Genomic DNA, 26,160 nt, shown 5'->3' with positions numbered 1-26,160 from the left:
TCATGGAACAGCTTACAAAAGGATCTGAGGTTACTTGAGCTGATCACTTTGTGAGAATTTCAGGCCATTTTAAAGGATTGAGAAACTGTTCCTATTGGGCATTGTCCTTGTTTTAAGTTGTTTTACTGAAGTTGTTTTGAGATATCACGTGTTTTTATGTTAATACAGTGCAGGCCAAAAGTTTGGACACACCTTCTCCTCATTCAATGTGTTTTCTTTATTTTCATAAAGGCATCAAAATTATGAATGAACACATGTGGAGTTATGTACTTAACAAAAAAGGTGAAATAACTGAATACATGTTTTGTATTCTAGTTTCTTCAAAATAGCCACCCTTTGCTCTGATTACTGCTTTGCACACTCTTGGCATTCTCTCGATGAGCTTCAATTACACTTGTGAAGTGAAAACCATTTCAGGTGACTACCTCTTGAAGCTCATCGAGAGAACGCCAATAGTGTGCTATTTTGAAGAAACTAGAATATAAAACATGTTTTCAGTTATTTCCACTTTTTTTGTTAAGTACATAACTCCACATGTGTTCATTCATAGTTTTGATGCCTTCAGTGACAATCTACAATGTAAATACCGTAATTTCCGGACTATAAACCGCACCTGACTATAAGCCGCACCAGCTAAATTTAGGGGAAAATACAGATTGCTCCATATATAAGCCGCACCCGACTATAAGCCGCAGGGTTTTGATGTGTAATTACCATAGTATATAGGGGTTCCCGAGGGGATTGTCGGGACAGAGATGACTGTTTGGGAATGCAAAGCGTCCCATTTATTAACAATAAATCTTTCAATCATTCAATCAAACTTTCACATCTTTGACATGGCGAACAGGATTCGTGCAGAGTACAAATAATACAACGGTGCAAAGTAATACAAAGTGCTCGCCTGTACGTTATCTAAATAACCAGCCTACCGGTATATGAAAAGTCAGTCTTTAATCATTGTGTCATCGTCTTCCTCCTGCGTACTAAAACCACCGAAATCCTCTTCGTCTGTGTCGGAGAAGAACAGGCCGTAAATAAGCCGCACCCTTGTATAAGCCGCAGGGACCAGAACGAGGGGAAAAAGTAGCGGCTTATAGTCCGGAAATTACGGTACTCATGAAAATAAAGAAAACACATTCAATGAGAAGGTGTGTCCAAACTTTTGGCCTGTACTGTATATGCAAGTAGTTGTTTTTTAATTGGGGCGTGTGACTGCTGCCGTTTTTGTTGTTCTAATATGCACTTCTGTAACTTTGTTTTGCTGCCCTCTTGGCCAGGTCACTCTTGGAAAATAGATTTTAATCTCAATGAGTTTTTACCTGGTTAAATAAAGGATGTTGATATTGATGGATTGACGTAGATAAAGAACTGTTTTTTCTTAGTTCCTTTGTCTTTAATCCATCTGTTTCCTTGTTCACTTTAAAGGATGAATGCCTTCTTGGAGTGTTGGAAAAGGAAGATGGAGCTACACAGGAACAGGCTGAGAAAGAAGTTTGCTTCGACAAGGCAAACAAAGCTGACAAAAACCAGAGAAAAGGGTTGTCCAGAGGTGAGAAAATATGAAAAGCCAATGCAATCGTCTGAGCAAAGTTTGTGTGCGTTTTTTATTTCTAGGCCACGGTGCCCTCCTGTTTGGCCAAAAGCCCATCTTATTTTTCGATATAATCTTATAATGGGTAGATAATTGCCGTGATTCAGTTAATTGCAGAAGGCTCAAGGTGTGAAGCAATTAAACAGATTCCCACAGGCAGGAGTTTCCTCCCTTTTGTGGAGGAACACCACTGATGAGGCAAGGTCCCAATTATGTGTCCCAGATGTTTACTGGGGGAAGTGGGGGGCGGGGGGGGGGACACTTGGTGGCCGCCACCATATTGCTTGGCATCTGAGAATGTTTTTTCCTTTGTACCCTTGAGCTCATCTTATTGGAACAATTAAAAAAGATCCTTTTAAAGACAACATCATTTTGTTTTTCTCTTAGATTCCAGTCAGGACTACACCGACTCCACTGGCATAGATCTCCATGAGTTTTTAGTCAACACATTAAAGAGCAACCCCAGGTAAGGGTGCCTCACTCACATGATAGGTGAAAACAGGGTTAAGATATAAATGTTAGCATTGAGGAGACAATGTCCCCATTGCCGCAGGCTAACAAAATTGCTAAGCTCACTTTTATAAAAAGGTCACACGTCTGGAACAAAAGCTTACTTTGTATTATTTGCTTAGGGACCGAATTATGCTGCTCAAGCTTGAACAAGACATCTTGGACTTCATCGGCAACAACGAGTAAGTTTCACTTCTTCTGTATTTCAAAGTAGATTCAATTACAAATAGCACAACTTTCAAACAGATTATTGCCCAAAAGTGCTGTACAGAATAAAACGGAAAGATAAAAAATAATAATCAAAATCACAATAAGTACAGAACATTTTAAATATAAAACACCTTTAAAAACAGATAAAAAAGAAAAACATAAAAATGTCCAGCTTGTGTTGAAGGGGAACTGCACTTTTTTGGGAATTTTGCCTATTGTTCACAACCACTATGAAAGACATGATGACGAATGTTTTATTTTTTAATGCATTCTAAATATTAAATAAATGCGATCAAAAGTTCTCTTACAATGAAGCCAATGGAAACCGTGCAATTCCACCTATAAAGACCTTAAAAACACCCAAACACTTCCATTAGGGTTTATATACATGATATATGTAATGTAGTAACGGGCACATTTATGAGATAACATTTAATATTTTGATCATTCTATTTATGCGGCGCATTCATTTTAAAAACGCATCATGACGTTTGATTTTTTTTCCCTTCATCACTGATTACTCACTGCAGACTTCATGAGAGCCAACAAACATAATAAACTCTCACTTACTGTACAATGTCTGCTGTCATTAGGATACCGACTGCTGGGATGTTCATATATTCCCATTTAGATGAAGAGTGACTCATAATCCTCATAAAGAAACGGAGTGGGAGTACCAAGTGTCTTTTCGTGTCGTCCTTGCCATTTCCAGGGGGCCTAAACGGCTGTCAAAGAGTACCGACTTGTCGGAATACGGAATGCAAATTATTTTTTTGTCATAATAAAAGTTATTAATATTAGTTGTAAAATTAGTGGTGTCCCGATATGTTTTCACTTCTGATACGTTACCAGTATTGGAGAATTGGGTATTTGCCGATACCGATCTGATACAATCTCAGCCGTAGTCATACATATTCATTATTTTATAGAGTGGAATGCGGGAAAAGGCTTGATATTGTGAAATTAGTCAGAACAATGGTAGGTATTAAAAAACCTTAACCTGTTTATTATTATGTTGTGTAAGTTTAAGTGGAGCATTAATAATTTTTGGCCACACCTCGTGGCCACAATAATTAATTCAATTAAGCTAAATGTACTGTAAGATGAATGATGCAGACACGTTTGTTACTGGATACTATCGAAAACATGTAACATACTATTAGGGATGATGTTTGATAAGAAATTATGGAGTTCGAGCCCATTATCGAATCCTCTTGTCAAACCGATTCCTTATCGATTCTCTTATCGAATCCAGATAGGTTGTTGTAAATGGAAAAAAACACACAATATTTGGTTTAACAAAAGCTCACTTTTATTTTATAAGAAAATAAATAAATAAATAAATATTGACTGTTGTTGCCTCCCTAAAAAAATAAATATTGACTGTTGTTACCCAAAGTATATTAAGTGGGATTTTTCAGAAAAACAAATATATACAGTAACACAAAAACAACCTGTCTCTGTGATCACTATAGGTGTATAAACAATAAATAGTGTTAAATAAAATCAGTCCCTTGGGCACACAACTGAAAATAATACAGCTCTCCAAAAAGTGCACTTCTGCTGCTATTCGAACATCCTTCTGGGGTGCATCAGTGTGGCCTCCTCCAGGAATGACTGCACGTCCTTGTCCTGGAGGGAAAATGAGGGACAGACACAGCATAGAATTAGGGGGGAAATTAGCTGAATGTGACGACTGGGGTGTCTGTTATTATGTCTTTAGCATTAGTATGTGGAATTAAATGATGGAATGGATTAAGTAATGAAGTTAAACATTGTACTGATATGATCCACTTTAAGAGGTTGTTCAAATTAATAGTGCTTACAAAGTACAAAGAAGAATTATGAGAAATACTTTCAACCTTATTGAAAACAAGATATTCTTCATCTCAGTATATTAATAATGACTGAATTAATTAATTACATATTACAAAACTGTTGTATATACTAATTCACAGATGTTATTTTATTATAAAAAAGGTCAGTAAATGATGTATATATTTGTAAACGCTCTGAAGTGGGAAAGGGGTAGGATTAAATAAGCTTTACTTCTTCCTACTCTATTTCGGACATGATGTAAAGTGAAATGATATGAAACTGTGATGTGTTATGCTGTGTTTATGTACGAAATAAACTAAAGAAAGAAAGAAAGCACTAGTTTATTAGACAGACCTGCAAACTCTGGAGTGGTGTAGGCCAGTGGTCCCCAACCCCAATTGGTACCGGGCCGCACAAGAAATTATTATTTTATTTTTATTTTTTATTTTTTATTAAATCAACATAAACACAATATATACATTATATATCAATATAGATCAATACAGTCTGCAAGGATACAGTCCGTAAGCACACATGATTGTATTTCTTTATGACAATAAAAAAAATACCATCCCCCCCCCGGTCCGTGGGACAAATTTTCAAGCGTTGACCGGTCCGCAGCTACAAAAAGGTTGGGGACCACTGGTGTAGGCTACAAGATACCGTTAACGTTATCAGACACATACAAAAAGGCTAAGGTTAACGTTAGCCACTGACTATGCTTAGGTAACGTTAGTCTAGCTAACATTACTGCAGTCCTGGTTGACATAAGAGGTAACGTTATTTTAGCCTAAAGGCTACGAGTGAGCAGATATGGAAATTAACCGGCAACAGTTAACGTTAGTTACTCACCAGCAGTATCACTGGAATTGGCGCTGCAGGTTGAAGCAGAGGAAGAGGGGCGGGTTTCGTCATCTCTGTCGCTGCTTCTCCACGACACCTTTCTCTAACGTTCAGGTTATGTACGGCCTGAACATGTTTCATCATGCTTGTTGTACTTCACCCTTACATGAGAGCGAAGCCTGGCAATATTTGCAGATAGCCGTTTCCTCGTCGTATTTTTCTGTAAAATGAAGCCATGCCTTGAGGCGTTTTTTTCGGTCCATTGTTGTTGCTGCTTCTGTATCTGCCGCCTAATGACTGAGCTACGTCATGTCCTGGGACGTGCCACAGGGCATTTCCTGTGGGAGGGGATTCGTTCCCAGGGATTCTAATAAAGAACCAACTCTTTTTCTTTACTATAGTGGCCTCGATAACGGGAACCAGTTCTCAAAAAGGGATTTGAGTCCATGGAATCGGTTCTTTTCTTATCAAACAACCGGGAGAACCAGTTTCGAACATCATCTCTACATACAATTATATTTTTGGATGCTTGTTCATATTGACAAATTTGCTGTGTCAGACAGTAATATTGTTCAACTTAGGACCCGTATTGTGTATGCCTGGCCTGTGTGCTATTGTGCGCTTAGCTGTTTTTTAGCCGCTAGTTCATAGTAACTTACAATATTTACCTTTTGTAAATGACTTGACTAAAACATTTTTAAAAAAAGACTGAACTTGTGTGCTTTTTGGAGGACATTTAGATGTTAACTGACTGTCCACCTTTGCACAAGTAAACGGGACTGCTTGTATCGTAGCTTTTATCAGAGATGTTAGATATAAACTGATATAATCCGATTCTTTTTTGCTTGTATTGGACAGATATCATACCATAATATACCATAAACACCACAAATTAAAGTTATTATTTTGGACATTGCATAGGTTATTCTGCATTCTTCAGTTTTTCTGTGAGCGGCCCTTGAAAAAAATCGAACGCAGCTAATTACCTCTCTAGACCAAATTAAAGTGTTTGGCAGCAGCCGAAACATTGACTCGAGTTTCCAAGCGCTCCAACAACAAAGGATCTTTTCATTTCCTGATGCAACATACTCTATTCTGCATAATCAGGAGTTTTGGATGGAGACTTTCAGTCTTAGCTGTCGTCGTGCAGATGTGTGTTTGGTGTAAACTGCTCATTCCCACACTTGACCGACGACCCGTGTCTCCATTTAGAACCCAAAAAAGAATATTCCCACCTATGACGTCCTATCATAGGATGCTGTTGCACCGCGTGGCCGCCTACTTCGGGATGGACCACAACGTGGACCTGACCGGAAAGTCTGTTGTCATCAACAAAACCACCAGCACAAGAATGTAAGCGTCTCTCCTCCAGAATATCATGTATGATTTTTTTTTTTTTTTAAATGATCCCCAATGTGTGGTGGATTTATTGCGATAAACTCCGCACATGTTTGGCTTCCTTTACCCCGGTGTTGATTAGCATATGTTGCTGTCAGTACCCGTCTGAAATGAAGCTCGCCTCCTTAACTGTTGAAAATCCCCCCACCGACAGACCCGATCAGAAATTCTCCGAACACATCAAGGATGACAGGGCGGACGATTTCCAGAAACGCTACATTCTCAAACGAGACAACTCCAGCTTTGATCGCGACGACAGCACGGTAGGTGTCCCCACCCCGCCGCCGCCACCAAGCTGTCACTTTCATTTCTGACATGTCAGTACGAGTGGGACAATCTGGCGTCCCCAGTATAGCTGCTAAAAAGAAATGTGTGTGTGTTTGTGTATGTGTGTGTGTGTGTGTGGGTGTGGGTGTGGGTGTGAGTGTGGGTGTGTGTGCCGTGTCCTTGCCAGATTCGGATGCGTTTGAAAGCAGACAAGAAAAGCAAATCGATGGAGGAGAGGGAGGAGGAGTACCAACGAGCCAGAGAAAGGATATTTGCACATGATGTGAGCGCTGCTTGTGTGGGCGGGGTGGGGGAGGGGCGCCATGCTGCACAAATCTGTTATCTATTGTGCAAATTTAGCCCCGATTTTTACCGCCAATTACACGGCTAGAATTTATTGATGGCACCGCTCCGATACGGAGTTACGCGTTTTTATATTTTTAATGACCTGCAATCAGTGACTCTGGATATTATGAGTTTATTAGTCAATTAAAAACATGTTTTAGTTCCTGTTACACTTTTACGACTAACAAGCTTCTCTTCGACAGGGTGATGATCACTTCATCCTGGATAGAAGGTAAGTTGTAAAGAACACAAACACTTTCTTTCGCTCATTGAGTCTTGACAGAATCACTCCTAGTTGTTCACTCATTTACTATGTCAGCGCTACACTCCTGAAGGTGTCCATTTTGTTTTTAGTAGGCTTAATTGTCATTTTCAGCAGTTGGTGTTGTCAGTGTTCTGCCTCTAATGCCTCCTACCACCCTCCTCCCCCGCAGCTCTCAGGATGAAGACGCATGTATGCGCACCCAGCACAGGCGGCAAATGTTCAGGTGAGGTCTGCACGTCGCTCTGTGCCTTTCAGAGACCAAATTGATCTAAGGATTTGGTATCGCTGTTCAGAAATGCTTCTGTTTTAATAGGATTTTTAGTGCAGGCTTGCTCATGTGAATCAGTCTGCATGGACTTAATCATGGCCAATTAAAAAATTATAACATATACTTTAGCCTCTCCTTTGATGGATAAAGCTAAAATATAATAATGAAGTATTAGTTATTTATATAGCTTAAAACCTTAAAAGAGAACAATGATGATTTAAATCTACATTTAACACTTCTTTGTGGTCTCGGGGCGGTATAGCTCGGTTGGTAGAGTGGCCGTGCCAACAACTTGAGGGTTCCAGGTTCGATCCCCGCTTCCGCCATCCTAGTCACTGCCGTTGTGTCTTTGGGCAAGACACTTTACCCACCTGCTCCCAGTGCCACCCACACTGGTTTAATTGTAATTTAGATATTGGGTTTCACTATGTATAAGCGCTTTGAGTCACTAGAGAAAAGCGCTATATAAATATACTTCACTCGATCAGGGGTTCTGAACCTTTTGGACCTCAGAGCCTAACTTTTCAGTCAAATATTAACACTGAATTAGTAATCTTACTCTTGATTTTTATCGTATTCAATAATTGTACCTAACATACTTACAATTTGCAACCTTATCAAATGATATAAAACCATGTGTTAATCACAAATAGTATTATTTTATAAACCTTACACTTAGGTCAGGCTAATTTGAAAAATAAGTATCAACAAAATACACTGCATATGAAGGGACTCAAATAACTGACAGTTATGTAGTGCTAAAATAAACTAAATGAATAATATGTATGTTTCTTAATAAGCTGTCAATAAAATTAAAGTGCAAATGAAAATACAGCTCTACTAATATAGTCATATTTTTTGCGTTGGAGAAACTTATCTTTGACTTTTGACTTTAACTTTTTCGGTTTGTCTGATATTGTCATTACTGCCACAAGTGGTGGAAGTGTACTACAAGTGAGTACCGCTGCGGCCCATACGGACCACAGCTGAAAAACGGATATATTTTGGCGGCCCAACAATAGTTAAGAAATACTGGTCTCCATCTTATGTATTGGATATGCTTCTGTGTAAATATTGCATGACTTGCCGTCCGAGTCCACAGTCACATTTATTACCCGTTTTTAAATTTGTCTGCAAATTATTCTTGTCCATTTTTATTTTTCGCAATTGTAAAACAATTGTTGCGGCTACAAAAAAATTTGGGGCCTCATCTTAAAAAATCGTGAGAAAATGTTTTTATTTTCTTTTTATGGGTAACACTGTGGAGCATTGGATCAGAAAATGCACATATGAGTCCCCATTTGTCATAACTTTAGTGACTTAAAAGGGTCATATGACTTTTTTTCTGCATTAAAAACACTTCCTTGTGGTCTACATCAGTGGTCCCCAACCACCGGGCCGTGGCCGGGACCGATTGGTACCGGCCCGCACAAGAAATTAAAAAAAAAAAAGTTTAATTTTTTTTTTTTTATGAAATCAACATAAAAAACACAATATATACATTATATACCAATATAGATCAATACAGTCTGCAGGGATACAGTCCGTAAGCACACATGATTGTATTTATTTATGTAAAAAAAAAAAACATTTTTTTTTTAAATACACCCGCAGCTACAAAAAGGTTGGGGACCACTGGTCTACATAACATGTATTGGTGTTTCTTTGGTCAAAACATGTCATAGATGGTTTTACAGACTGTTTTCAAGCCGCTTTCTGACCGTCTCTCCAGAATGCACTGTTTAGTGGGCGGTCTTATTTATGTGGCTCCACAAATTATTACGCTACTTTTTATTAATTTAAACTTCGCTATGGAAGTGCTAAAAACTACAGCAAAGATGGCGGGGAGAGACATACATACAGTATAGGCCAAAAGTTTGGACACACCTCATTTCAATGCGTTTTCTTTATTTTCATGACTATTTACATTGTAGATTCTCACTGAAGGCATCAAAACTATGACACCTGTGAAGTGAAAACCCTTTCAGTTGACTACCTCTTGAAGCTCATCGAGAGAATGCCTACAGTGTGCAAAAAAGTAATCAGAGCAAAGGGTGGCTATTTTGAAAAAATTATAATATAAAACGCGTTTTCAGTTATTTCACCTTGTTAGGTACATAACTCCATGTGTTCATTCAAACTTTTGATGCCTTCAGTGACAATCTACAATGTAAATAGTCATGAAAATAAAGAAAACTCATTGAATGAGAAGGTGTGTCCAAACGGCTCGTTTCCCGGAAGTATGAAGGAAGGCAAGATTGTTTTATAAATATTTCATTTTTGGGATTTACACAACAGCAGGTACCAATATGTAAGAAAAGTTGGTTCTGCATAATAAGCTCTCGTTAAATTTAGACGATGTGTAGATATTAATCACTACATTCGAACATTATCTTCATACAAGCCGAAGAGATTTCAAACTTCCTAAAAACCAAATGTGAGCACAGGACGCTCGACGGCGTCTGACACTGTGACTTTTACCCTGACCAGGTCACGGGCCGGCCGTTCGGCTGCCAGCTGGCAAAGCAGCTCCGAGACGGACACGCTGCCGCGACAGAGCGAGCCCCGACCGTGGAGCAGCACTGACAGCTCGGACAGCTCCAACCGCCTGGCCCCGCGACCTGCCATCACCAAGGCCAGCAGCTTCAGCGGCATATCCCGCATTCTGGCGCGAGGGGACAGCAGCGCCAGCAGCAAGAGCACTGGGAGGCTTTCCAAAACAGGCAAGAAAAAAGATGCGCTTGCTCGTGTTAAACAATAAACCAAACAAATGAGAGAAAGCAGCGAATTTCAGATGACTCAATCTTCACGATAAACCTGTTTGTTTGAGTGGGAGAAAAAAACTCACTTAGTAGAAAAGCCTTCAGGTACACCAGGGACAATTATTATTAGCCTCTTATACTGGAAGCATGCACTCGTTATTACCACAGTTGAGCTGATTTTATCACTAAAGTCTTTTGGCCTCCTGTTTTATTAGAAAACTGTCAAAGCTGAATAGTTTATAGAAAACACTGAAATACCGTTAAAGGCGAGCAGTGGATACTTAACAATCCCTGGGAGGGTCTAAACTGCAAGAGAGCGTTTGCCCTTTACTCTCACTTTGTTCTCAGGATGAGCCATTTTCACCATTATGTCATTCTTGTTTCATTTTCCCCCACAAGACAGCATTTTGTGTTTTGGAGAGTCAAAGTCAAACGTCTTGCCCCCTTCCTCCCTCCCTTCCTCCCTCCCTTCCAGTGCCCTCAAATAACCTTCCCATGCAGCAATACAGTAAGCACGCCACCTCCGTTTAAAAATAGGTGCTCATAAAAGATGGAGATGAAATCTAAAAAGAGAAATTTATGAACCTTTTCCTTATTGTAAGGCCAGGAGGATCATTGATGCCTCGTAAATAATCCCCTTTTGCATGGAGGTTGCATAAATCAGGTGTTCTAAACCTTTTTTTTTTTTTTTTAGCTCGGGACCCAACTTTTCCTACTACTATTTATGGAGGTTTTAGCCATATAATTACCAGGAACAGTCAAAAACATCAAATACTTTTCTTTTTTTGCCCCATTCCGGACACACCTTTGTAATCAGGCGGACAGCACATATACACACACACACATGTACAGCACTTTCTTTGCCACCTGCCTGTGTATGAGAAGTGCTATATAAATAGTTTGACTTGATTTGAACAAGTAACAAAAAAAACTAATAATAATTAAATAAATTGGAATTTAAAAAAAACACACGGGTAGTTATTAACATAAAACCAAAGACAGTGGCATTCCCGAATGGTGCCAGAGAGATACAACAACCAACAAGCATACAAAAGGCTCAAACAACCTGCATTTCAACTGTTTTAACCGGGTTTAATTTCGAGATCAGTGGGCCCACTCAAATTTTAACACTGAATTAGTAATGTTACTCTTGATTTTTGATTAAAAAATAGTACCAACCAAATATATTGCATAAGAAGGGACTCATACCTGTAAATAACTGATGAAAATTTTATTTACATAGTTATGTTGTAGTAAAAAATAATATAAATTAATGAATGTTTTTAACTAAAATGTCAAAAAAATTAAATTGCAAATGAAAATACAGCTCCACCACTTTAGACATCATTTTTACACTTAAGATTGCCTGCCTGTTTGAAATTGTAATTTCTGCCACAAGTGGTGGAAAAGTGTATTGCAACTAAATAATATATTTTAGCAGCTCTCTATGGGGCGCTCGCGGACCAACAATGGGCCCAGCCCTATGGTTAAGACACACTGACATAAATGACACATGGGAATTAAAAATGGAAAAAAATATATATTCATAAATAGCATTTTAAAGAAAAATACTTAACAAGGCCTGCTCATGGTAAAAAAAATTATAACAAAAATGTATGTTACCATTAGCTGTTAAACAAAACATATTTTAAAATCTGTTTATCTGTCTATATTTTTCACAATCACAAATTACGTCGAATAAAAGTTGCTCGTCGGCCTGAGGAAATTGTTTGCCACTCATGCTTGTAACTCACCGATGTCTCGTCAACAGGCAAGGAGCGCGTGCACATACACAAACGGTGCGAGAAAAGCAACGAACAATTTCCAGTCATGTTTTTGTCAGGGTTGTCAAACTTGTTTTCATTAAGGGCCACATAGCAGTTATGGCTGCCTTCAGAGGGCAGTGAATAAATATATAAATGTAAATCACCTCAGGATATTATTGCACAATTGCCTATGCAGTTGAGTATTGGATTTTTTTATTATGTACAAATTGATGGTTCGCTTACTTTGAAATCATTTATCAACGGGACAAGCAGATATTGCAGTTTTTTTTGTTTTTTTTACAAAAAACGGCAATACAGTATATTGTAAAATATTTGTTGCATTATCAGATATTTTAGTTAAAAATATATGCAAATTCATGCTGTACATACATTATCTTCTGTCAAAATGGAAATTAATACATTGAGTAAGAAACATGATATACTTTATTGAAGCACATTACTGTAGTCACTCAACTTAAGAATGTTTTGAGATAAGAGTTGTCTCGGCTGACTATTATTTAAGTTGCATGCAAAAATTGTAGTTCCAATTAGTCACAGTGAATCCTGTAAGATCTGACCAAAACATCCAATTTTTCTCACCATCATTAGCTCATAGCTAGAAATCAAGCACCAATTAAATACATTTCAATGGGAGACAGTGATTTCAGATACAAGTGTTTTGAGTTAGAAGCTCCATTACAAAGCAAATTAAGCTTGTAAGTTGGGGTACTACTGTATTTCCAGCCTTTAGCTGGCCACATAACATTGATGTGGCGGGCCAGACGTAGGCCTTGATTTTGACACCTGTGCTATAGACTAGACCAGCGGTCGGCAAACCAAAATGTTGGAAGAGCCACATTAGACTAAAAATTCCCAAAACAAATCTGTCTGGAGCCGCAAAAAATTAAAAGCCTTGTGTAAGTGTTATAACAAAGGCAGCACATGATTTGTCATTAGCCTACTATCAAAATGACTGTCGCTTCGTTGACAGAAATGTTTAAATGTAATATTTATTCTACACATTTTTTACAACATGGTGAAACAGTGAAATTGATGTGTGTCCAAGTTAAAGGAAACGGCAGGCTGTCTTCTTCTAATGGATTTATTCCAATCTTTGCAGTTTGCTGTGGTCTGGAACAATATGGCGCAGAAACAACTATCAGAAATGCAGCCAATATTACATACAGATACTGTGTCATGAGCAGTGTTGGGTTTGTTACTGAAAACCAGTAACTAGTTACAGTTACTAGTTACTTTATTTCAAAAGTAACTCAGTTACTAACTGAGTTACTTACACCAAAAAGTAATGCGTTACTGTGAAAAGTAACTATTTAGTTACTTCTTTTTTAAAAGCTCCCATTAATGCCCTTTTAGCCTTCATTTCAGTACTGTTATTGCACTGGAGAATAATACAATGTGTTGATCAACTTGACATGCATTTGCATCACTGACTCTGCTAAGCAATGTGGTCTACATACAACACACAAAGACAAAGATATGTTTCAAAGGGCCAACTTATTTCAGGCCAGAACAAATTGACAAAACTATTTTAAATAGATGCAACATAACATACATAAGTAACAAACAGCATAATAACATAGCTGTAAACGAAATACGTACTTTAACTTTATTTTTACATACCAAAGCCTAACCAGGCGTTTTTTCTCTCAAGGAATTCTGAAATAAAATCATGTCTGAAGCCCAGAACACTCTACATATTTCCCCAGTTTTAGTTGAGAGATAAGGAAATATTGGCCTGGCCCACTAGGATCCCTCTTTATGTTTGTGAATTTTATTTTTTATACATTTAGAGCGATGTGATAATCAAACACTCTAGAAGTCTAGAAAAAAAGAGTATATAAGAGAATTGACAGAGTGTGTGTACTATAATTCATAATAACATTGATTTTGATTCAATATTATGTTTTGAGCAATGAGTTTGAAAAAAAAAAAAAACAGCTTTGTTTTATTAGTCAACATTGCAACATTTTCTAAATTACATTTCACCTTTAAGCTTTTTTATTTCACTTTTGTTATGTTGTTGTTTATTTTAATAGTATTTTTAGAAAGTGCTGTGGGCCTTTAAAACATTAGCTGTGGGCTGCAAATGGCCTCCGGGGCACACTTTTGACACCCCTGCTATAGATAATAAAAAATTAAATCTGATAAATCTATCGGTAAAAAGCTGAGCCTGGCGACGCATGCGTGTTAACAACTCTCTCGCTCTCTCTGTCTCCGCCCCTCCCTCACGAATGCTGCTGCGCGCACCCCTCCCCTCCCTCCTTCCCACACTCAGACAAACACCCAGCGCGGCGGCTCCTCCGTGTGACACAAGAGATTCAGAAGAACGACACTGTAGTGCTGCCACAAAACACACTCAGATCTTCTGTTTCAAGCCAATACTACATAAAAAGTAACGTAAAATAACGCAGTAACGCATCATGTAGTAACGGTAACTGAGTTACTGAATATAAAAAAAACGCGTTAGATTATTACGGTAGTTACCGCCGAAACTAACGGCGTTACAGTAACTTTGTAACGCGTTATTCCCAACACTGGTCATGAGACATGCAAGTATAAATTAAATACACAGAGGACGTAAGTAAAGGAAAGTAAATGAGCTCAAAAATACCTACAAACGAGGCATAGTGATGCAATATGTACATACAGCTAGCCTAAATAGCATGTTGGCATCGATTAGCTTGCAGTCATGCGCTGACCAAATATGCCCGATTAGCTAGATAGATCAACAAGTCAATAACGTCAACAAAGCTCACCTTTGTGCATTCACGCACAGCATAAAACGTTTGGTGGCCAAAATGAGACAAAGGAGTGGCATAAAACTTTCTGGGGCAGCGTTGGTGAAAGTTGATGTAAACAAACTACGGTGAGTTAAAAGACTGCCGAAATTAGTAGGACAAAGCGGCGCTCGCCAAATACTCACATCAGTGATGCATGTTTAATATAAACAGTGGGATTCCTAACAATTAGGAAGGTATGTGTCATGTTTGTCCTCCTACAGAAACAATATTAAAACAAAATATGTTTCCCCCCCATCTTTTTTCATTTTAATACCTTTTTGAAAAATCTCCAGGGAGCCACTAGGGCGGCGCGAAAGAGCTGCATGCAGCTCTAGAGCCAGCGGTTGCCGACCCCCGGACTATACAAACAATGATACTGTATGTAACGTCACTAGCCAAAATGCAATCATTAGCTAACACACAATTCTAATGTGCGTACCACGTAGGGGTGTAAATCTTTGGGCACCTAACGATCCGATACGATTGTGATTCCTGGGGGGATTCTCAATTTAAACGATTTTTGCAATGTATTATTTGGTATAATAATTATGATGAAACTTTTTCAAAATAGGCTACAGGTTAGAAAAGCTCCAATCTGGTTGCATGGACATGACTTAAAAGCATATTTTTAAAAATGTATTCTTGTAAAAAAAAACATTTGAATACATTTTTGTAAAATGGGAATCAATTTAGAATCAGGATGGATAAGAATTGCGATTCGGATGTGAATCGATCATTTTTGTACACCCCTAGTGTCACGTATGTAACACGTAAAGAATTGCAAACCTTTTCATCCTAACCCAAGTTCCAAGTTGATTTAGCCTAAAATAGCTATGGCTTTTCTATTTTATAATTATACAGGGACAAATCAACCACAGATTGCGCCGAGCTACCAACACCTCCGTCAACATTTCCCCAAGAGCCTCGAATTTAAAAAAAAGCTGTGTTATTAGACTGTGAATTTGTTCCGCTGCTTAATTATCACCATCTACTCTCAGCACCTCTGTCGATTAGAGACAGTGAGAAGCATGAAGCCAATTCTCATCTTGTGCCGCTGCTTAGAAAAAAAACATTAAAGTGCCATTTCATTATTTTTTTCTTGTCTTCTTTTGTCACTCCAGGATCAGAATCTTGCAGTAGCGTCGGTTCTTCATGCAGTTCGCTGTCTCGTCCCCACCGGCCTTTCACGGTGCCAGCCTCTTTGCGGCCCAAAATGCCCTTAGTGCACCCGACTGCGGATACTAAAGGCTCGGCACACAACCCTAACATGATCAGGAGCGCCCCGCCCTCTGCTGACGCCACAAATTATTATGTGTTGTCATTGGAGGCCTCAGGGATACCACCTGGCAGCGTTCTGGTCAATCCACACACAGGTACCTATCTCCGCCCGTTTAATCTTTGTTACCGACATAGTGGTTAAGCACGAGCTTATTTTGGTAAGCATTGCTAATAAAAAAAATGCCTTTCAGACCTTTTAATTTGCAGTTACCTCAATAGCGATGATACATAAGTGTGTTTACATTGTGACTCTTTATTTTTCTTTCAACAGGCAAGCCTTTCATTCATCCAAGCGGCAGTGGCATCGCTTATAATATGGCCAGTGTGGCACCCCCTGCTGGTAGGGGCCCACATCAAGGGAAGGCGGCGGTGGCGGCACATCAGCTAACCTCGGTTGCAAGCCAGCAGCAGCCACCTAATCACCTTCACTCTCAGGTCAGCGGGTGCACCAGTTTTTGTTTGAACCAAGATGGCCGCGCTTATTTGTACTTTTTCTAACCCCAAAAAAATGTTGGAGTCTGAGCTTTTGGCTCACTCATTAAAACCGTCTTAATTAGGTCTTGCCTTCTGAACCAACTTGTCGTCCATTTCAGCCATCCTCTGAACCTGTCCATAACCCGACGGTCTCCTACCATCTTCCTCCTCCTCAGTTCCTGCCCGTCTGTCCAAACCAACAGTACACTGTGGTACATAATTCAGTTTCCAATTTATTCATCATCTCTGCTGAATAAAAATCAATCCTGTTTTATCTTACCGTATCAGCTAAAATACACTTTTGTGAGTTTTTCGCTATTGGACTTTTTTTGCAGGGATAGTTTAATTAATGTCATGTATTTTGGTGAAAAATAAATCCAGCAGGGTCTGGCCTCATTTATGACCTGGTTTTAGTGAACTCTGTTGCCACTGTGGCTAATTATGCCTGTGAATATTTAATTAATCACCAGATGTTAGTTATGAATAATCCATGACTGAAAAACATGTCAGAAATGACCAGAGTTGGCATGCAATAGTGATACGGATAATAGTAGGAGTGTCCTGATTCAAGTTCTTCAATTCCGTTACGATGCCAATATTTGAGCCCTGCGAATAAGCCAACCCAATATTGACCCGATACGATGGAAAAGGTTTGATCCACTGAAATTACTCAAACCGAGAAAAATTACTAACCTATTTATTATTGGGCTTATACTATCTTTAAGTTGAAGTGGAGCGGTAATTTTTTTTTTTTGACGACACCCAGTGGCCACTATAGTTCATTAATTTTACGCAGTAAGTTGAAAATGCAGACACGTTTGTTACTGGATACTTTCCGATGCGCTTCTGCCTTGAAGACTTTGCATGTGGAAGCAATATGCAACTACAATTATTTGATGCTTGTTTATATTGACCAATGTGCTGTTTTAGACTGCAATATTGTTCAATAAAGGACACGTATAGACACTTACTAGAGGTGGGAATCTTCTGGTACCTCACGACTCGATTAAGATTCTGGACCGACGATTCGATTAAAAATCGATTATTGATGCATCTTTAATTTATGTATATGGATGCAGTTTTACATTTCATTTCACTAAATAAGTGTTTATAACTTGCAACTTAAAAAACCCAATTCATTTGGAAAAAGAAACCGTTAAATACATTTGTCAAATTAATGAAAATGTGTTAAAAACTGGAACATAAATGTCTTATAATAAAGGAGCTGGTCGGATGTCTCGGTGAGGTGGCTCGCTGCAGTCAGCCAAATTTTAGAACTGTCTGCATTACTTTATTTACCATAAATAAATTGACGTTTACTAATCAATTCCAAAATCGTCCATGTCCAAATTGCGATGCATCTAAAAATCGATTTCCCCCACTTCTACTTATTACAGTACGCATAACTAGCTTGTGTGCTGAGCTGTCGCGTAGCTGCTAGCTCCTAATAGCCTATAGCCCACCATGTTTACATTTCGTAAATTATTTCACTATCACAAGAAAATACCAACTTTTTGTCTGTTATATCGGAGATTTTAGATGCAAACCGCCGAACACCCTTAATAGTTAACTTTTGGCTCCACTTATCTTTTTTTCACCCAGATCATATTTAAATTCTGCATTTTTATCTTAAAATCCATCCATCCATTTTCTACCGCTTGTCCCTTTTGGGGTTGCGGGGGGTGCTGGAGCCTATCTCAGCTATATACCAATATAAGCTTGACATTAGATAACCAAGTGGTAACACAGTGTTGATCCATGTTATAAGCATGCTGGATTTAATTACTTTTTTGTCTTTATAACACCTGTTCATTACCGTGAATGTGCACAGCAGCGTTAAGTCCCATCTCTTTTCCAGCCTGACTCCCTCAACGCCCAATTTAGTCATATGACCCTGGCGCAGCAGTCGTCCAGCAGTAGTGGCGCGCCAGCCGTTGATGCCCGCCACTATGCAGCTGTGTACCACCACCCCCACGCCCCGCTGCTACTGCAGGGAGCGCCCTCACAGCAGGTTGCCAACTACATGGTCGCAGGGCCCTCGGGGGGCCACCCAGGGATGCTCCAAGGCCAGCATGTCCCACTTCCTGGTCTTAGCCAAGCATATGCCAGCAGCATGCCCGGTCATGCTGCTTTCCCCGCATCCAGTCTGAACCAGCAACACACCAGTGTGCTCCAGCAGCACACCTACATCCACCAACCTGTTCAGCAGGTACCTCGGTCAATTCAAAGTGATTTTTTTTATTTTTATTCATAAGCCTTTCATTTTAATGTGGGGTTTGTGCATCTCACAGATGCCCACGTGCTACTGCTCTTCCACCCACCACCCTCAGTGCTCCAACCAACAGCAGAACTACCGTCCGCCTGTAAACCATCTGGCCTACAATGGCCCTCACAGCCAAAACCTGCCACCACAGCAAGGTAGGGCTCACGCACTTGTGTTGTATGACTAACACATTGATTCTGTAAACAACACATTATTGTTCAGTTGACAAAACACACCTAACATTTTGTTTGAATAAAAAAAGACACTGTGAAGGTCTGCATGTTCTGAAATAAAGCAACCAGTAAAGGAATGGAAAAACCAATTATGACATAAACAAATGCAATGTTCTGTGTGTGTATTTTCTGTATGATTCCAGTCATTAAGTAAAAATTACAGAACTAATGTAAGTGTGACATCAATATTAGGGGTGTCCCAATCCGATTGTGATATTGGATATCAGCGAAAATGATCCGATATGAGCAATCCTGCAGACAGTTAACATCTAAATATCCTTCAATAAGTATTTTCTTCTATTTTAGTCATTTACAGGCTAATGGCTACTAGGGGCTAGCAGCTACAGAACAGCTAAGCACGCAAGCTAGACATACAGTACAGGCCAAAAGTTTGGACACCTTCTCATTCAATGCATTTTCTTTATTTTCATGACTATTTACATTGTAGATTGTCACTGAAGGCATCAAAACTATGAATGAACATGTGGAGTTATGTACTTAACAAAAAAAGGTGAAATAACTAAAAAACACTCTTGGCATTCTCTCGATGAGCTTCAAGAGGTAGTCACCTGAAATGGTTTTCACTTCACAGGTGTGCTTGAAGCTCATCAAGAGAATGCCAATATTGTGCAAAGCAGTAATCAGAACAAAGGTTGGCTATTTTGTTGAAACTAGAATATAAAACATGTTTTCAGTTATTTCTCCTTTTTTTGTTAAGTACATAACTCCACATGTGTTCATTCATAGTGTTGATGCCTTCAGTGACAATCTACAATGTAAATAGTCATGAAAATAAAGAAAACGCATTGCATGAGAAGAAAGTGTGTCTAAACTTTTGGCCTTGTACTGTACATAAGGGCCCTTAATATTGCAGTCTAAAACAGCACATTTGTCAATATAAACAAGTGCCAAATAATTATAGTAGCATATTATGTACACATACAAAGTCTCCAGCGCTAGTATCCAGTAACAACCATGTCTGCATAATTCAACTTACTGCGTCACAAGCTTAACTTAATAAATTGTGTCCACTAGTGTTACCACTCAACTCTAACTTAAAAGTACACAGCAGAGGGTTATTAATAAATAGGTTAGTGTTTTTCACACGTCATTGTTTACCTTTGACTAATTTCTCTTAATCAAGCCTTTTTTTTAACATTGGAAAGTACAAAATAAAAGTACGTATGATTTCTGCTGACATTGTATTGCATCAATATCAGTATCAGCCAATATTCAAAGTTCCAGTGTTGGTATCAGAAGTCAAAAAGTTGTATTGGGACACCCCTAATCATTATTGTTGCTGATCAAACTGCATGGTAAAGTCATGAGGTGAGGCAGATGGCACTATGCCCCACCTGAAGGGGGCGCACAAGTAAATCTGACTCCAAATGAGTCGGTGTCTCACCACAAGTAAATGTAAACAACTGTAGTTTTCTTCAATGTTCAGGCGTCATGCTGTCAGGAGAGTAGACTTTGTTTTCCCTTCTAGTTTTCAGCTTTTTAGTTGTTCTTGAATGTTCTTTGACGAGGAAAAAAACAACATCCACGGGCTCTGGCTCGTTTCTAACGGCACAAACGATTTCCACTAACTTCCTTTCCTGTTTTTTTTTTTTTTTTTGTAGCTTAGAAGTCTCTGTTGGATCGGCGACTTGGGGATTCAGTATTTTCTCTTTTTAGCTTTCTTCTTGTAAGAGCTTTTGCTCAATCCCACTCACTTATACACATTTTCTACATTGTATCTTCATTCGTGGTCGTTTGGTCAACAGCTGACAAATAAATGCCCTACAGAAGCCAAGGACATTAATTTTTCAGTGAAATAAAATTGCATCATCTTTCTTCCTAGTGATTAAAAAGGCATGATTAGATTCATACGGCATGAGATTTCCAGTTTGAGCGCTGATGAATGATGAGAGGCGGGATGCGGGGCCGGGACGCTGTCTGAGAGGCTTCTATGAATCTCACAGTGAACCGGTCTCTTTTTCAGCCCCTCGGTCTTCCCCTGCAGGTCATGGCGCTGATGGTTGGATGTGCGCGCACAAAAGGAAAGGAGAAATCAATCGTAACCTCAATTAATTTAATCCCTCAGATGCAAACCGGCATCCCTCAAAAAAACGTCAAGGAGAGAGTAGGCCATTATCTGCGTCTGAAGGAGCACAATCATCTGCTGCCCGCTGAAATGGAATAAATCTGCCGCGTTTTAGCGCGGCGGTCATTTCATGCTCGGTTTGTACGGGAAAGTGGGAGACATGGGCGGATAAAAATAGCCGCTTCTTGGCTCCTCGCGGCGCGCTTTCATTGTTTCATTGTGCTTTTCTCCCAGGGTGGCAGGCTGCAAAGACACCTTCACAAAAGGATGTCCTCTCCTTTGTTGCTGGGAGCACGTCACGTGTGTCACGGGGGACTGTATTTTCAAATGTCTCGCCTTGTCACCTTGACATTTAGGCACTCCTTCCCCCCACCTCCCTCCTCTTTCCTCTGGCAAGGAGCGATCGCCACCATTTCTTGCCGAAAATGGACAGCTAGTGTTTTGGGCACTAATAAGAAATTGATGGTTTTTTTCCCCCCCACTTCCATTCGGTCACTCAGGTTGCTGTTTCAGGCCACTGCAGGCTAAATCAAATATATCGACTTTCTCATTTACTCCAAGTGCTCAACTCGCCGTGCACCGTGGCCGCCTATGTTGTTCTACTATTGATGCGCCGCAATTTTATTTTTTTTATTAAGCAGCGAAAACCAGCATTTCGAGACACTATTTTTGACTTTGCTGCCCCATTCTCACTTGACTTATTTTGTTTGTCAGTGCACCAGCCTGTGATGTCGAGCCCTGTGTCCAGTTACCAGACCGTAGTGGGTGTGCAGCCAACACCCAACTTCACCATCACTGCTGCCCAGCAAAGCAATATTGGCAGTCAGATGCAAGGGATGATGGTGCAGTACTCCCCAGTGCAGTCGTATCAGGTATACAAATACGCTTGTACCTCGTTTTTTGTACGCCCCGCTTTTCACATGGTTTGCGTTTCAACAGAAAATGTTCGCAATAATGTTGTCCCCGGATTTTTTCAAATTTATTTATTTGACAGGGACCGTACAATTAAACATTGCTACCCACAGGTAAGCGATGTCAAACTGCATTAGACTTCTAGCCACAGGCTAATTTGCAATCCTCGTCACTGGTTAGGCTTTTAAAGAAAAATTGAGAAAAGTGAAAAACACATACAAAAGGATTAGGGCAAGTACAAAATAAAAATTCATTAAAAATAATTGGCCCCATTTGTCGGTACTACACCCAGTTCTAGTGCTCACACTTTGATTTTCCTTAAGCCACTTTTTCAGTTTTGTGGAGAAAAGTTTAATGTTCGAGTGTGACTTCAACTCCAGTGACAAAGACTTGTCTTGAGGCCTTCACTGAGAATGCAGACTGACCAAGAGTCGGCTGGCACCTTTTCACTCTACAGCTGCCATCAACTGCAGCTCGAGTCTGCACACCTTCTCTACTTTATCTTTGTATGTCTTTACACATCACATCAGGGATTAATCTATTAAAAATAGCTTTTAAAAAATTAGAAATTTATCAAATGTATTAAAAAATGTGTACGGCCAAATGTTGCGCGTGACAAACTTGTTGGTTTGCCCGCGAATCGTTCTGCAAAATCGGGTGCCCAAGCAATAATCCCCCACACTAGTGACTCTGGAGTATTTTTTTCTTTTGAGTATGACAGCAAAATAAGACCCCATGGGGCCTAAGAAAGTTGTGAATACCAGCACTTTAAAAAAGAAGATGAGAAATTCTATTTATGAAAGAACTTTCAGAAAAATAAGTATCCATCCTACAATGGGGTAGTTATATGGTTGTGGTGCAGATTCAAAAAGTCCACAAAAGTATTACAAAAATAGCGCAAAAAACCACAAAAGTGCCTCACAAAAGTGCCAAACCTAGGTACGCGGTCTCCAAGGGGTTTTAAAACAAAAAGTAAAAAAACATATAAACAAGAGGAAAACACCAAAGAACATAAATGAGCACCGAGCTGCTTCAAACAGCTGCCATTCAACGGCGCCATTCCTACGTTCAGCTACAAATGCAAAACGCAATGAAAAACTAAATGAGCTATAAAAACAAAGGTATGTCTTTTCGTCCTCATTCTCTACTCATTGCCGTCTTTGTCAAGAAACCTCTTTAATAAAGTGATATCAAAAAAGTGCAGAAACCATCAAACAAAAGAGGTGCTCTTTGGAATAGTTGAAATTGATGAAACAGCAAATACCAATGGCTTATTGCAATGCATACATTTACCATATATAAACACCATTTTGTTTGGATTAAAAAAAATTGTTTATTCATTTAATGTCATATACATTTATTTCGCATTGTTTACTAGGGTGCTCAAAAAGCGATTCATAGTTTGTTTTTTGTTTTTTTTTTATTTCTAAAGACTTTTTTTAGGCCATCTCTCTGCATTACACACAAAGCAAGCCAACAGGAGCCTATGTAACCTGTGGCCTGTTTTGAAAAGGTATTATAATTTTTATACCAAACAATATATTGTGAAAATCAGTTTGAATCCAGAATCATGTTAAATCAAAAAACTATTCTCAATCGAATTGTCATCCCAGGAATAAGTATTGGATTGTGTGTTGTTGTAAGATAATTATAATTTTAAAAATAATTAATTTTTTTGGTGTAGGCTCTTATGTGTAAATGCTTTGGCATTCACACAATAATATTACAATGAAAACTAATAAATAAATGATTTATTTGGTGTACACTCTTATGTGACAATGCTTGGGCATTCACACAATATTATAATAATAATACTAATTAATAAATAAATGATTTATTTGGTGTAGAATCTTATGTGTAAATGCTTGGGAATTCACACAATAATAATTAATAAATAAATAATTTATTTTGATGTATAATCTTGTGTGTGAATGCCTGGGCGTTTATACAATAATATTATAATAATTAAATTAATTATATTTTTTGGTGTAGAATCTTATGTGAAAATGCTTGGGCATTCACAAAATATAATAATAATAACTAATAAATACATTATTTGGTGTAGACTCTTATGTGAGTATGCTTGGGCATTCACACAATAATATAATAATAAATAAATTATTTGGTGTAGACTTATGTGAGAATGCTTGGGAATTCACACAACAATATAATATTAATTAATAAATAAATGATTTATTTGGTGTGAATGCTTGGGCGTTCATACAATAATATAATAATAATTAATTAATTAATAATTTTTTTGGTGTAGAATCTTATGTGGCAAATGCTTGGGCATTCACACAATATTATAATAATAATTAATTAATAAATGATTTATTTAGTGTAGACTCTTATGTGAAAATGCTTGGGCATTCACACAATAATATAAAATAATAATAATAATGTATAAATAAATTATTTATTTGGTTTAGACTTATGTGAGAATGCTTGGTCATTCACACAGTAATATTATAATAATTAATAAATAAATAATTTATTTGGTGTAGACTCTTATGTGAGAATGCTTGGGCATTCACACTACTCGTGCCTTTTTTTGTTTTTAACATCCAACTGCAAAACTAGCACACAGTCTTGAGCAAAGCTTGAATTGTCTAATGTTGTCGCTGTGTTGACTTTAAACCCGTGTCGTTGGTTCCTAGCAGGTGTCCGTGCCACATCAGACGCACCAGCAGCCAATGTTGGTGTCGTGCCAGCCAGGACAGGGCGCCGTGGCGGTCGCTGGCATGCAGCCCTGCTACGGCCTCCTCCCTCCTCCAAACCAGCACACCACCTTGAGGTAGCAAACTCACCACTGATACTCACATACAGTACAGGCTTGACTAATCAAGAGCCGTAAAAACACGTGTCAGTCCGAAGGGATCCGAGGTGCAAAATGTTACCTTTTCGCCCCTGCTAAACCAGAAATCATTTTACATTGATTTCTTTGGAAGTGAAATCCCAAAATTCATGCATATCAGTTAGGGGGTGTCGAAATGAGCACTTTAATGCATCATCTTTATTAATCTGATTAAAAATGTGTAATGCATTGAACTAATCTGCAGGGCAAAATTACTAAAAGCGCTTGAAATGTCTCTGGCAAAGCAATTACGAGGTGCAAGCAGATACACAACAGCTAAGCACACTAACACACAAGCTAAACATACATAATAAATGTCCTTAATTGAACGATATTGGTAGCAGAAGAAGTAGTAGTAGTAAAAGCTTATAAGACAGTATCCAGTAGGGGTGTCGAAAAATATATAGATTTTCGAATTAATCGCGATTTAAAAAAAAAAAAATATATATATATATATATATCCATTTCCATCCATTTTATACGGCTTATCCCTTTTGGGGTCGCGGGGGGCGCTGGGGCCTATCTCAGCTACAATCGGGCGGAAGGCGGGGTACACCCTGGACAAGTCGCCACCTCATCGCAGGGCCAACACAGATAGACAGACAACATTCACACTCACATTCACACACTAGGGCCAATTTAGTGTTGCCAATCAACCTGATCTACTAAAAGTTTGCATGTCCTAAAACATGTGCAAACTCGATAGTGCACGCGAGCTGATTCCAGAGGATTGCGTCTCCAAAATTATATACAGTATTTTTTTTTTGAATCCGTCCTGTCCAGCCACTCAGACAAATCAAATTGTTAATGTAGATTATATATATCTGCTGTACAGATTTACTTTAGAAAAGAGAAGTGTTGGATACTTCTCTTGTTGCCTTATTTGTATTTGACTATTACATTTTTGGGTAGAATTTTATTTAACAAAACCAAGTTTCTTTTAATAAGGCTATCAGAGCTGTTACCTATTTCATGGAGGAATGTGCTTAATCATAAAACTGTAATTCAGTGTTCTTAAAGTATTGATTTTGAATCGACAATCGATTCTGAATCCAATCGCAACCAATAATCGAATCAAAATCGTGTGGTGCCCAATGATTCACAGCCCTGGTATCCAGTAACAAACGTATCCGCATCAGTCAATTTACTGCGTCGTGAGCTAAACTTATTTGAATTCTGTGGCCACTAGGTGTCGCCACAAAAACAATTCCCA

At 38.7% G+C, this 26,160-nt stretch overlaps 1 protein-coding gene across 9 annotated transcripts in view; it reads left to right on the top strand.

Annotated features, from left to right (window-relative positions):
* LOC133657618 (R3H domain-containing protein 1-like) overlaps positions 1-26,160 on the top strand; it is a 101,957-nt gene that overhangs the window by 49,339 nt on the left and 26,458 nt on the right. For 6 of the 9 annotated variants that reach the window (XR_009827308.1, XM_062059160.1, XM_062059170.1 and 3 more), the window contains 16 exons: positions 1,426-1,549; positions 1,979-2,057; positions 2,224-2,283; positions 6,185-6,325; positions 6,525-6,633; positions 6,825-6,920; positions 7,186-7,214; positions 7,417-7,470; positions 10,006-10,238; positions 15,966-16,217; positions 16,394-16,557; positions 16,716-16,808; positions 18,455-18,805; positions 18,888-19,014; positions 21,893-22,050; positions 24,751-24,887. Coding sequence is in view for 8 of the 9 variants with exons in the window: in XM_062059160.1 (XP_061915144.1) it covers positions 1,426-1,549; positions 1,979-2,057; positions 2,224-2,283; positions 6,185-6,325; positions 6,525-6,633; positions 6,825-6,920; positions 7,186-7,214; positions 7,417-7,470; positions 10,006-10,238; positions 15,966-16,217; positions 16,394-16,557; positions 16,716-16,808; positions 18,455-18,805; positions 18,888-19,014; positions 21,893-22,050; positions 24,751-24,887 (2,207 nt within the window). In the remaining variant the exon portion in view is untranslated. The remainder of the gene's footprint in view (positions 1-1,425; positions 1,550-1,978; positions 2,058-2,223; positions 2,284-6,184; positions 6,326-6,524; positions 6,634-6,824; positions 6,921-7,185; positions 7,215-7,416; positions 7,471-10,005; positions 10,239-15,965; positions 16,218-16,393; positions 16,558-16,715; positions 16,809-18,454; positions 18,806-18,887; positions 19,015-21,892; positions 22,051-24,750; positions 24,888-26,160) is intronic. The other 3 variants (XM_062059194.1, XM_062059177.1, XM_062059202.1) reach the window with 3 other exon arrangements.

This window comes from Entelurus aequoreus, linkage group LG01 (genome assembly GCF_033978785.1).
Source record: "Entelurus aequoreus isolate RoL-2023_Sb linkage group LG01, RoL_Eaeq_v1.1, whole genome shotgun sequence".
Lineage (NCBI taxonomy): Eukaryota > Metazoa > Chordata > Actinopteri > Syngnathiformes > Syngnathidae > Entelurus > Entelurus aequoreus.
This window is presented reverse-complemented; position numbering and strand designations above follow the sequence as displayed.